The sequence below is a fragment of the Rhipicephalus sanguineus genome, chromosome 1 (assembly GCF_013339695.2).
Source record: "Rhipicephalus sanguineus isolate Rsan-2018 chromosome 1, BIME_Rsan_1.4, whole genome shotgun sequence".
Classification (NCBI taxonomy): domain Eukaryota; kingdom Metazoa; phylum Arthropoda; class Arachnida; order Ixodida; family Ixodidae; genus Rhipicephalus; species Rhipicephalus sanguineus.
This window is the reverse complement of record NC_051176.1, coordinates 251077801-251089880: the sequence shown is the minus strand read 5'-3', so window position 1 is coordinate 251089880 and position 12080 is coordinate 251077801. Positions and strand designations below refer to the sequence as shown.

General features: G+C 47.4%; 1 protein-coding gene across 2 annotated transcripts in view; it reads right to left on the bottom strand.

Annotated features, from left to right (window-relative positions):
- Positions 1-6241: 6241 nt before the first annotated feature.
- Positions 6242-12080, bottom strand: part of LOC119377596 (peptide methionine sulfoxide reductase) — a 22723-nt gene continuing 16884 nt past the window's right edge. Inside the window, exons 3-5 of one of the 2 annotated variants that reach the window (XM_049411311.1) lie at positions 11277-11449; positions 8859-9113; positions 6242-6678 (exon numbers count right to left, since the gene is read on the bottom strand). In XM_049411311.1, the coding sequence (XP_049267268.1) occupies positions 6453-6678; positions 8859-9113; positions 11277-11449 (654 nt within the window). In that variant the 3' untranslated portion in view covers positions 6242-6452. The remainder of the gene's footprint in view (positions 6679-8858; positions 9114-11276; positions 11450-12080) is intronic. The other variant, XM_037646983.2, reaches the window with a different exon arrangement.

Sequence of the window (12080 nt, the reverse complement as noted above, 5' to 3'; positions counted from 1 at the left end):
CAAAAAAAAAAAAAATTTCTGGCTACGCCCCTGCCTGTTGGAGAAAACGATTGAGTATATCACAGTCCAATCAACAAGTTGTCATCTCCGCCCCCAAAGGGTCAAGCACCGCCTCCTTCCCACCCCAGGAAAAAAATTTATTGTGGGTGCATTTTTGACCAAAAAGGCCTTTGGAAAGAAAGCTTGTATTTCTCGATGTTTAAAACTTTCATCCAGTTTTAATGATGAGGGTGCATTTCTAAGCAAAAAAGGCCTTTGGAAATTTTGTATTTCTCGATGTTTGAAATATTCATCCAGTTTTAATACGGTTGATTGTGGATGGAGGCGAAAATGTTTGAGGCCCGTGTACTTAGATTTAGGTGCACGTTAAAGAACCCCAGGTGATCAAAATTTCCGGAGCCCTCCACTACGGTGTCTCTCATAATCATATGGTGGTTTTGGGACGTTAAACCCCAGATATTGATTACGGTTGATTGTGGGTGCATTTCTGAGCATAAAGGTAAGCCTATACAGCCATTGCAAATCTCGTTATTCTCGATGTTTGAAGCTTTCATCCAGTTTTAATAAAATTGATTGTGGGTGCATTCATGACCAAAAAGGCCTTTGGAAAGGTTGTATTTCTCGATGTTTGAAACTTTCATCCAGTTTTAATGATAAGGGCACATTTCTAAGCAAGAAAAGCAATTGGAATTCTTGTATTTCTCGATTTTTGAAAGTTTCATCGAATTTTAATAAAATTAATTGTGGGTGCATTTTCGAGCAAAAGGCAAGCCTATATATAGCCTTTGGAAATCTTGTATATCGATTTTTGAAGGGTTCGTCCAGTTTTAGTAAAATTGTGTGTGGGTGAATTTCTGAGCAAAAGGCAATTCCTGTAGTAAACCTTTGGAAATCTTGTATTTCTCGATTTTTGAAAGTTTCGTCCAGTTTTAATAAAATTGATTGTGGATTCATTTCTTTTCACAAAGGTAAGCGCCTTTGGGAATCTTGTATTCCTCGATTTTGGAAAGTTTCACCCTGTTTTAATAAAAATGATTGTGGGTGCATTTCTGAGCAAAGGGGTAAGCCTACAGCCTTTGTAAATCTTGTATTTCTCGATTTTATAAGTATTCATCCAGTTTTGATATAATTGAATGTGGGTGCATTTCTTTGCCATTTCGAACAACATGTCAGCTAACGATGCCATTTGAAAAGTAGGCATTTCCCATATCTCATATATCTGTCATTCCTCAAGGGGATTTGACGTCAGGAGTCGAGAAACATGCCGTTACCGATAACCACAATGACTAAAGTCTGGACACCGATTCTGAAGTATAGCTTTTTGGTCCGCGTTTATGTTTCAACACAAGTTGATCGCTTGGGGTGCCTCACGAAAAAAAAAAAAAAGGATTGCTTAAGATCAGTCACGTTTGTGTAGCCCGAACAAAGCATGAAAATAGGCGAGAAAATAATGCGAGCACCGTTTAGCAATGTCACAAACGGTCACAGTCATCAAAAATATATGGGACGAAGACTGACATGTGCAGGCCGCGGGCCGCTACGGAAAGGTCGGCGGGCCGCATGTTTGAGACCCCTGTCCTATACAGTAAAACTCGTCGTTTACGCATCACGTAGACAAGAGGCCCAAAGGAGGTTCTGCGGGGATTTTTTTTTAACGGAACGTGGCAGTAACAGCAGTCGGCTTTTTTTTTTCTTTTTTTTTTCCCATAGCGTCATCTATAAGCGCTCGAGGGAATATGCATGTGCACCTGCAGTCCCAGATAATATATGTGAGAGGGACGTGAACGAGCCCGTGTCGCAGGAAATGCATTGTCGTCGGCGATGTTGGTGCGTGAACGAAAAAAATCGGCGTTGTCCGTGAGCGAAAAACCCCGATGGATGTAAAGAAAATAGTCGGGCCTGGAGCCGGAATCGAACCCAACATGGTCTGTGCATATACCACCAGCGGCGGGGGTGATTCACTGTAGCCTGTAGCTCAGCCATGGCGCTGTAGCTGTATCCCACTGTAGCTCAGCCATGGCGCTGATGATATCGTGCAGATGTTTCAGGGCATTATATATAAACGAGATAGCGTTAAAGAGCTGGTTTCGCAGAAATTCCGGTGTCGGTGTAGGCGTCGTTGGTTGGGAGCGAAAATTCGAGATACATGCAAATATTTAAAAAAATTTGGCTCGAGTGGTAATTGAACCCAGGCCTTTTACGTGGCAAACAGGTGTTCTACCACATAGTTATGCCATTAGTTGGAAATGCTTCCGAAAAAAAGCCTTATAAGAATGTTATGTAATGCAGGGGCGTAGACAGAAATTTTTTTCGGGAGGGGGGGGGGGGCACCTCCTCGATCTGGAGTGGGGGCCGGGCAGGCCGATGTTGTCGAGTGTCATTTTGGGCTCTGTATGCCATGGCAAACAAAATTTCGGAGGCGGGGGGGGGGGGGGGGGGGGCACGGGCACGGTGTGCCACCCCCTGGCTACGCCACTGATGTAATGCGAGGACCGCATTATGTTGTGTGGCAGAAACGAACGAGTGAGGGATCTAAAGGCCCACCCATTACAAAGTGCTCAGACATATTTACTCATCATCAGCAGCAAAAGCATCAACAAAGGGAGCAGCTGCGTAGGCTCGCGTGTTACCTTACGGACGCATAGTGGGTACTTCGCTGATTCGCAAAAGGAAGAATTGTGGCGTATGGGCACTTCGCAACTGTACTTGCAGTCGGCATTGTAGGATAGTTTGAAGTTACGCGCACAGACGTTCCTTTCCTTGCGGCATGGTTCGCTTCTCGCGGTCCCCCGAGAACCGAAGTGAGGCTACGTATTAAGAAAGCGATATATGAACGGGGTCCGCTTACGCTATACCGCGTTCAATTCTTGAGGCGAAGCTCAAGCGTCCTCCAACATTTTTTTTTTGACACCGAAGCTGTTAGCCGTAATTTGTGCGGCTTACAGGTACAGTCGGCCAAATCTTTAGCTATCGTGCGCGAGCGCCAACTTTTTTGTGTGTCAGCGCCGTACGATGGAGCCAAGTTGCAAACAGGGCGAGAGTAAAGGCATGCCCACGAAGCGCGCTCAGCTGGGCCGGCTGGGCCCATCGTCTCCTTATCTGTTCCTTCGCGGGAACCGTCACCCTGCATTAACTCAGTTCAGACGAACAGGCAGCGCGTCTTGCTCGTATCTTATATTCCGAAGATCAGCTAGCGACCGAGAAAAGACGTCACACGCCCGCGCGCATGAGATAAGCAGACAAATGTGGATCGTTCATTTGTTATCTGGCCACGCGCGTCTTTCCAGTCCGGCCGTGATCTGGCGACGCAGATGCACTTTTTTTTTTTTTGCGCTTACTCTCGCCCTGTTTGCAACTTGGCTCCGTCCTACGGCGCTGACGCACAAAAAAGCCGGCGCTCGCACACGATAGTTAAAGATTTGGCCGACTGTACGTGGCATGCGGTCTACACGTAAACTATCCATCATCATAAACGGGTATGTGCCACAGAAATAGGGTAAATCCCACTACTCATCACTGTTCCGCTAAAAATGAAGAAAACTATCGTCATCAAACGGGTATGCGGGTATCGTCATCATAAACGGGTATGTGCCACAGAAATTTGGTAAATCCCACTACTCACCACTGCTCCGCTAAAAATGAAGAAAACTATCGTCATGAAACGGGTATGCGGGCATCGTCATCATAAACGGGTATGTGCCACAGAAATTTGGTAAATCCCACTACTCGCCACTGCTACGCTAAAAATGAAGAAAACTATCGTCATCAAACGGGTATGCGGGTATCGTCATCATAAACGGGTATGTGCCACAGAAATTTGGTAAATCCCACTACTCACCACTGCTCCGCTAAAAATGAAGAAAACTATCGTCATCAAACGGGTATGCGGGTATCGTCATCATAAACGGGTATGTGCCACAGAAATTTGGTAAATCCCACTACTCACCACTGCTCCGCTAAAAATGAAGAAAACTATCGTCATCAAACGGGTATGCGGGTATCGTCATCATAAACGGGTATGTGCCACAGAAATAGGGTAAATCCCACTACTCACCACTGGTCCACTGAAGATGAAGAAGAAAACTATCGCCATCAAACGGGTATTGTAATGCGGCACCTTGGTCTGCCAGTTACTTCAACTATACTGTTGTCATTTGGGGCTTCTGTGCTGGGGCACTCGGACGGGAATATATGCAATGCTACCGAGAAATTCATATGCGAATCAAATCGTCTTATTCGACACATCAACCGCTAATAAATTTTGAATTGTCATAATGACATAATCATTTTGGCCATTTGGGAGGTTATGCAACACGGTCTAATCTAAAACCGGAATTCATTAAAAAAAAAAACAACCTTCATTCTAATTGATACTCTAACGTCTATTAGCACTTAAAAATTTCTGACTATATGATCCGCCCGACTCTTGGCCGATCCCCCTGAGTGGGTAGGTGCCAATCATCCCAGGAGCATCATCACCATCATCATCATACGGAAACAAGTCAAGCTAAAGAGTGGACTCGACAAGCTGCTGGCCCACTCTACCGACAACCTAGCTACAACCAAGTTCCGCCTAGCTACAGCTATAGAATAATCAGCCCGCAGATCTAAGGTGCGAACACTGGGTTTCAGCGCGAGGTTCTGTCTTTGGAGTTTGGACATCCGTGTCGTGTCTGTGACTGTCTGTGGTTTAACTCAAACCTCTATGCGCTGAGAATCAACGTATGAACAACCTAGCATCACCTAGCTAAAGCCCAGCAACGACCTAGAAACAACCTGCATCACCTAGCTAAGGCCTAGAAACAACCTAGAAGCAACCAGATTAGTCTTCAGATTTCGTCCAGTTTCGCTGTTTCAAGCCTTGCGCGGCTTAGTGCAACATTCGCCTTTTTTTTTTTTTTTTTGCAAGTCGTAGTCCGAATAACTATTGTGTTCCACTCTTAAAGGCGAAGCTTAAACGTCCTCCAACTTTTCTCCTCATAATGAACAATGGGGGCTAATCAGGCCAGCGTGTATCTGGGAGTGAACGTGCAGGGAGGGTAAGGAATGCGTTTGGAGTCGGCGCCAGGTGATCTGCCGCTTGGTCAGCTTGGGGTGGGGGGTCTAGTTTATCTCGAGATTCAGTAGTAGGTGGTGATATCGTTGTTAGAGGTGAACGGTTCCCGATTCGGGTTCTCCGGTTCAGAGGCCGCTCGGTGGTAAATTCTCGACCTTGGTGCATGGTGGGCGGCCTCGTTCCCCGGATTCCCCAAATGGGCCGGGACATACACAAGTTCGATGGGGCAGATGCAGTCGTCATCGTCTTTACCTGCCCAGGGCCGCGTCCGGCCGTCGCCTGCGCCGTTCCGCGCGCGCTTTCGCCTGCAAAGGCGCCGAGAGCTGCGCGGCAAAACACACAGTAGTTCCTTCTACAACAACAGAAACACTTTATTGCCTTTGGCGGCTCCCCAAACACCGAACAACGTCGTTCCGGCGGAGGAGCAAAAGGGCTTCAGCGCGCGTACGAAGACACGAAAGGGGAGTCGCAAGCACGTCTCGGCGGGCATTGCCGCTCGCGTAAATGTCCGTACGCGTGGGCCTCCGACAAGTATTACGCCTGACGGCTCGGCGTGATACGACCTCGCAGGAGCACGGGCGCCACTCTTAATATTAATAGTTGGGGTTTAACGTCCCAAAGCCACGATATGATTATGAGGGACGCCGTATGAGGGCACGGGGGGGCACTCACTCGTGCGCGCGCCTATGGACATAATAACAAGCGCGATTGCTCAGTTTACTAGATGACTGAATAGGTGCATATGCGTGAGTGAGCTTCCGCTGCAAGAACTCACCGCTCCAGCCGAATGACTGTAGTGCTGGCGTGTGGTCTGTGAAGCGCGGACAGTGGCAAAATAGTACAGGGGGCCTCGGATACCACCTCAGAGAGCGAACAACCATTTATGCGAAATTTGTGGGCTCCCTGTTGCATGCGGCGGAGTAATGTTCGACTCGCATATGTTCGTGAGATCGCCAATGTTTCCTTAGCGTGTTCGGAAAGTGTTGGAGTGTCTCTTTATTAAGCACAAAAAGTTGCGTTTTCATCGCCTTTTTTTTTTTTACGCGTACAAAAATTAAGAATAACGATTCAGCTCAAACTGGTTCGAGCCAGTTTATCTGCAGAGCTGCACAAGCCGGAACTAAGATGTTTTCAGTCAAGCCACAAAATAAGTGGCGCTGGCAGGCGGAGAGCCTGCAGATGCCTTACAGCCAGAGACAGAACGCAATTAATAATAAACAAAATGTGTCCTTGTCTGATTGGTGGTAATTTAATTGAGAATCCTTAAGCATATGTAAACTTTTTAGCTATCAGGAGTAAAACCATCCATTGTGCAGCCGGGCTCCTTTTGCGGGCACTGCTCATGTGTAGTGAGAGCAGCAATGGAGGCGGCATTGTTGTGTGCCGCGCAGGACTCTCAGCGAGATCTGCCTTTTCGGATGAGGGCGCGAACGGCGTTGATCTGATCAGAGGAGAGGCCCAGCTGGTTGCATTCAGCATCGAATGCGGCCATGGTGCCAAAGCCGGCCACGTAGCCGTTGAGTCGCGTCGCCACGTGGCTCCGAGTCACGTCCTTCATGCCGGACTGGAGGAGGCTCTTGTACAGCGCAGTTTGCCGCTGGAGTCTGTACTTCTGGTGGTGCCTGCAGGATACAAGAGACTACAATGCGGCGAAGCAATCTCGTTGCTTACCCCTCCCCGTGAGGCATACTCCAGAACTTAGCGTTTATTGCATGCCCTACACTATTCTAAAGCCGCGAACTTGGCTCGCGGCCCAGTAGGGCCAAAAGGAGACATCGACAGAGGAGGTGTAAAACCGCGCATTACTCGTGTACCCTTATAGTGTCCGGCAATAATTTAAGCTATTGAACGCTCAAGAGCCGGTGTGACGGTTTTTCTATTTATTATCATCACCCGAGTCGCGACTTACGGCCGGCTGATCCCGGCAAGAACGTGGGTCAATCACGATAAAAGCCGAAAAAAAAAAAGGGAATTGTAATAGAATCGTCGCCAATATCCCGGCACAGTTCTTGTATTCTACCTTTGCGAGGCATTAGCGAGAGCACATTGGTTGCGTCGTCACACTGGCGAAGTTTGACGCTGTTTCAATGTGAACATGATCAATACTAGCTTTTGTACCTCGCACCGTACAGGTTATGCGCAGTGCTCACCGGGCCCCGTCGGAGGTTTCGATCATACGCTGGAATGATACACCAAGTTATTTTTTTCGATGGATTAGTATGGCCGAGATAGAAACGTATGAAAAGTCTTGCGAGGAGATTAGTCACCCTGCAAGCAACGTGGTGATGATCTAAGGCGAGACTATCACCCGTAAGCTAAATTCTTATCTTGCCCATATCGGAACCGAGGACCCACATGCTCGTTTGTGACTCGCCAAAGCGACGCCTGGCCCCCTATTTTACTCTAACCGTGGTTTTCTATGTGATCTGCGTTTTAGAGGAATCCCAGAGTTTTCATCTGCATCGTCACGCGTATGGAGCCGAAGACGCCGTACGTGTGACGCGGAAGCATAGAGGAAGAAAGTTTTCCTTCCTCCATGCGCGGACTGAGTGCTTCACTGCACATAACGTAATGGGCGTCGGCAGGATATTGTTTGGAGGGAAAGGTGCAAAACCGTACTGCATTGCGGCTGTGGGAGGGAGGGAGAGCTGGTGTAGCTTGGGTTGGGGACAAGTGCCGGTGTGACCCGTTTGCACCCCCTGCCGACGCTCATGCATGACGTCATCGTGCCGGCGTGCCAGGTAGCTCCTCCAAGGACATAAAAGAACAGCGCAAAAACAAAGGACGAACACACAGAGACAAACAGCGCTCGTTTGTCGATCTCTAGCTGTGTGTTCGTCCGTTGTTTTTGCGCTGTTATTTTACGATCCTGAACAACCAACAAGCCCGATTTACCGCCACTGTGGAGTTCCCCCAAGAAGAGGAGCGTGAGAGCTCGTCTCCCTGGGTCGTACTCGATGCGCACCACAGCTTTGACGGCGTACGTCGGTGGTGATATTTGCAGACACGATCGTCAACGCGCGATCTACGCACCACAGGCTTGCCTCTGCAGTGCCCTTTAAACATGTCAGTTGGTGCGTATATTTTCCATCTGTAAAAATAAAGGTTGCTTGAGCCAGATTTTTACAATAATTTTTTACGAAACCACTTCTGTTAGACATTGAACATTGACGAACAAAAAAAGGAAAAAGAAAAAAGAAAAAAAAAGGGTAAATACAAAGCGCATTTCTATTCCAGGATAGAAACGAAGAAGAAGCCGGATGTGACGCTGCTGAATTTAACGCTGCGCATTTCATCCCGGCTTCTACGGCCGCATTTAGACGAGGGCGAGGTGAAAAAACGCTCATGTACTTAGATCTAGCTGCACGTTATATAACTGCAAACTTTAACAGTTGATTCGCAGACCTGTGCGCTATGCCTTGCCTGTATGCCAAATCGTGTTTTTGGCACTTAGAAATTCCAGAATTCAGTGCTGTTTTTTTTTTTAATAACAAAACAACAACTTGTTATCACTTTTCTTTTTCCTTGAAGGGCCATTTGTTATTAAAATGCCCCCACCAAGAGAAGGCTTCTCTCCCTTAAAATGTATCTGCTACGTGGATGAAACTTCGTGATGAACGCATTACAAGGTAACAAACTTGTTTTAATCGTTACTGCTGGTTTGCTGTAAAGTACTCAATGGAGCTTGTACTTTTGACGACGCATGCATGGCTCAAAATATGAAATACACGGCAGTCACCATCGGTACCGTTAAATCCACTGTAGCGGATGCTTGACAGGAAAGCTTCAAGTATATGCTCACTGCTCAGCCAGGTGGTACTGTTCCAGCTTGAGGATCTTGGTGACTATGGGTGCGCGGAAGTTCTTCCGGTTCTCCTCCAGCGACCGTTTCGCCTCGGTCTCCTGGGCGTCGTTATGGCAGAAGATGATGGACATGTACTCCCTGCTGACGTATTCGCGGGTCGGATCGTGGTTCGGCCAAAAGAGCTTGAGCAGCTCTTTGAAGCTCGTCTCCCTAGGGTCGTACTCGATGCGCACCACCTCGGTGTAGTCAGACCTGTAAACAGTGCACAAGTGCGGGCGTCAAAGCTTCCACGGTCCATGGGCGTGTTGGAAAGCGTGACCAACCAACCGACGGACTTTCACGTGACGATTAGAAAATAAAATAATAAACCATGGAGTTTAACGTCTCAATTTTTTATCGGCTAAAATGGGTTGCGAGTGTGAGCCAGAGAGGTACTTAACATGACAACTTCTGGGATGAACTACTGAGCCAAAGTGGCCAAAATACGAAAATATTTTGAAATTCGTAACGTCACACTGATGTCTTACCAGCTCTAAAGTTTCGGCGCGAATCAAACAAACAAACAAAAAAGAACTTTGCCCTTTGTTTTCTCTTGTAGTAATGAACATATGATCGCGATATTATCAGTTATCAGTTAAAATTTATTTAGTGTTTCACTTTGGTGTTCCCTTAGACTGCCTCTTTCTCCGTGTTGGGCGCAGTCGTTGTAGGTGGTCCAGCAGAGTATATATAGGGAAATCGCGAACATTTGCTGGAGACGACGTATACAACGGACATCTCGCCGGATAGATGCCATCACGATCGTGTGGGCAGTGCGGTTGGTTGATCAATCACGTTCATCAGAAAAATGCTGACGCGCTAAACATGCATCACTGTGCTTCATACTTCTCTAGAACACACCTTCACTCAGGGCCGTAGCCAGAAATTTTTTTCGGGGGGGGTTCAACCACACTTTATGTATGTTCGTGCGTGCGTTTGTATGTGCGCGTGTATATATACGCAAGCAAAACTGAAAAATTTCGGGGGGGGTTTGAACCCCCAACCCCCCCCCCCCCCTGGCTACGTCCCTGCCTTCACTCACTTTTATTCCTTAACGTGCACTCGCACAACGTCGCATTCTGCAACTCTTCGCTGCTTCCACGTCACATATTATAAGGCCATGTCTGCTTTCGTTCGCGTATAAGCACAATCAGTTGGAAATAAAGTACAGTCGGGTGCACAGTCGGGTACATCATGATCCCCATGCAGGGGCGGCGCCAGGATTTTTTTACTGGAGGGGCACCCACGACAAGTGGGTTCCTTCAGGGGGGCTGAGAGGCTGGGAACATATGCATTGTATTTTGACTATGCTTGCTCTTGGGGGGGCAAAGGGGGGGCAGGCGGAAATTTTGGGGGGGCTGGAGCCCCCCCAAACCCCCCACTGGCGCCGCCCCTGTCCCCATGATGAGAGACTCGAGTCTCTTCATTGCATATAAACGGATTGATCGAAGAAAGCTTTGCCCACAACGAAGGTTCCAATTGCGTTTGATATGCTATTCTTCTTTTTTATTTATTTATCCGATACCACTCGTAGTCTTCAGCCCGTATATCCGTAAATGATACATTTATGATTAATTGCAAACTATTTGAATTTGGAGGCTGGAACCAGAAAGTGCTTAAATTAAACACTTACTCGTCGTCTTCATCTTCCCCGGGACTCCTGCATTTTTGCAGACAACAGTGAGACACACTGCTGATCACAGTATAGTAGAAACCGTGTGCACCACAAGGGCGGCAGCGCGTCCAGTCAAATTCGCACAAATAATCGGCAGCGTAGCATATGTGCGTAGCTGCAGACGTGCAATCAACGCCAAAGAATGTGTAGACAGCCGCAGTATACTGTTATAATGCTACAAACATCATTCGCTATTTAATCCGGCCTTTCAGCCTATACGTTGCGCTGGCCTGGAACGGGAGCGCCACGATCGCACGGCTCTCTCAATCTAGACCTTATAGAAGGTGTTTCCGGAAATACCGAAAATTAGGTTAAATTGTTGCTCGCAAAGAAACAGTTGATCTTGCAGTGATGAATGCATTCATTTAGAGATCATGTGCCTCGTGAACGAGTTCACCAACTAGAAGTGAAAACTCGAATAACAAGCATTGCTCTCGGGTGAATTGTATTGCATTGCTCTCGGGTGACACTATTTAACTCTATGCCCTATTAAAACGGTGCCTGCGATATTCGAGGTTCGAACGTATTCATTTTGTCGTGTAATTACATGCAGTGCGGGATGGACGCATAGCGTGGGCAATCGTGATAAATGGAAGTAGTTTCGCCTGGCCGCCACTGGCACAGCCATGCTATCCGGAGTAGCTCTGTCAGCCTGCGTATAACCTGGTATATGAGCCCCACAGCAAATGCAATGAACTTACAGTGAGCGATACGTGGGGTCCTTCTTGGTGCCTCCGGCGTAGGCAGCGGTGGTCCGCAACACTCCCTTGACGCAACCGTACAAGGATTCGGATTTCCAGAAGCAGCCCATGCCGAAAGTGGCCTTCTCAAATGGCACGTCCGGCTCGTACAGGGTCCCTGTGGATGGCTGAATCTGTGGCAATGGACCATTGCAATCACGGTGCATAAGAAGCTCAACAGAATCCCAACGTGAAACTCTGGGGGGAAAGGGCTTTCGTGTAAAACTGGGCTCACCCACTTATAAGGCCACAAAAACCTTGAGCGGATCCGGTATTTCACATCGACTAAGAAATTGTGAACTATCGTTTACTTCGATTCGCCGTATACTGTGTTTCTTGCTGTTTTCTCTCTCTTTTTTTTTTAATGTATACATAAGTACAACGTCTGACGTCACGGCTAAAACTGGGGGCATTTTATACACACTGACTATAGGTTTGCATAAAGACTGCCCTCTCTTTTCATATTAAATTTAAAGGGACACTAAAGAGCAAAACGATTTTTTTCTCATATTAGTAAAGTACTCTTTCACGGTGCCGAAAACACCACGCTTGTTGCGAGAAGACGCTTAGTAAGCGAGAAAACGCGCAAAAACAAAATGTGGGTGGCGACGCCACCTAGAAGTTTCCGCACCATTCGCCGTGACGTCACATGTTTTGACGACGCCTACTAGGGACCACGCATGTTCCTAATCGGTAAAAATGAAGTACATTGTCCTCTGAGGAGGCCATAGACTTAACATACCAAGTTTGGGGTGATTTTGTTGA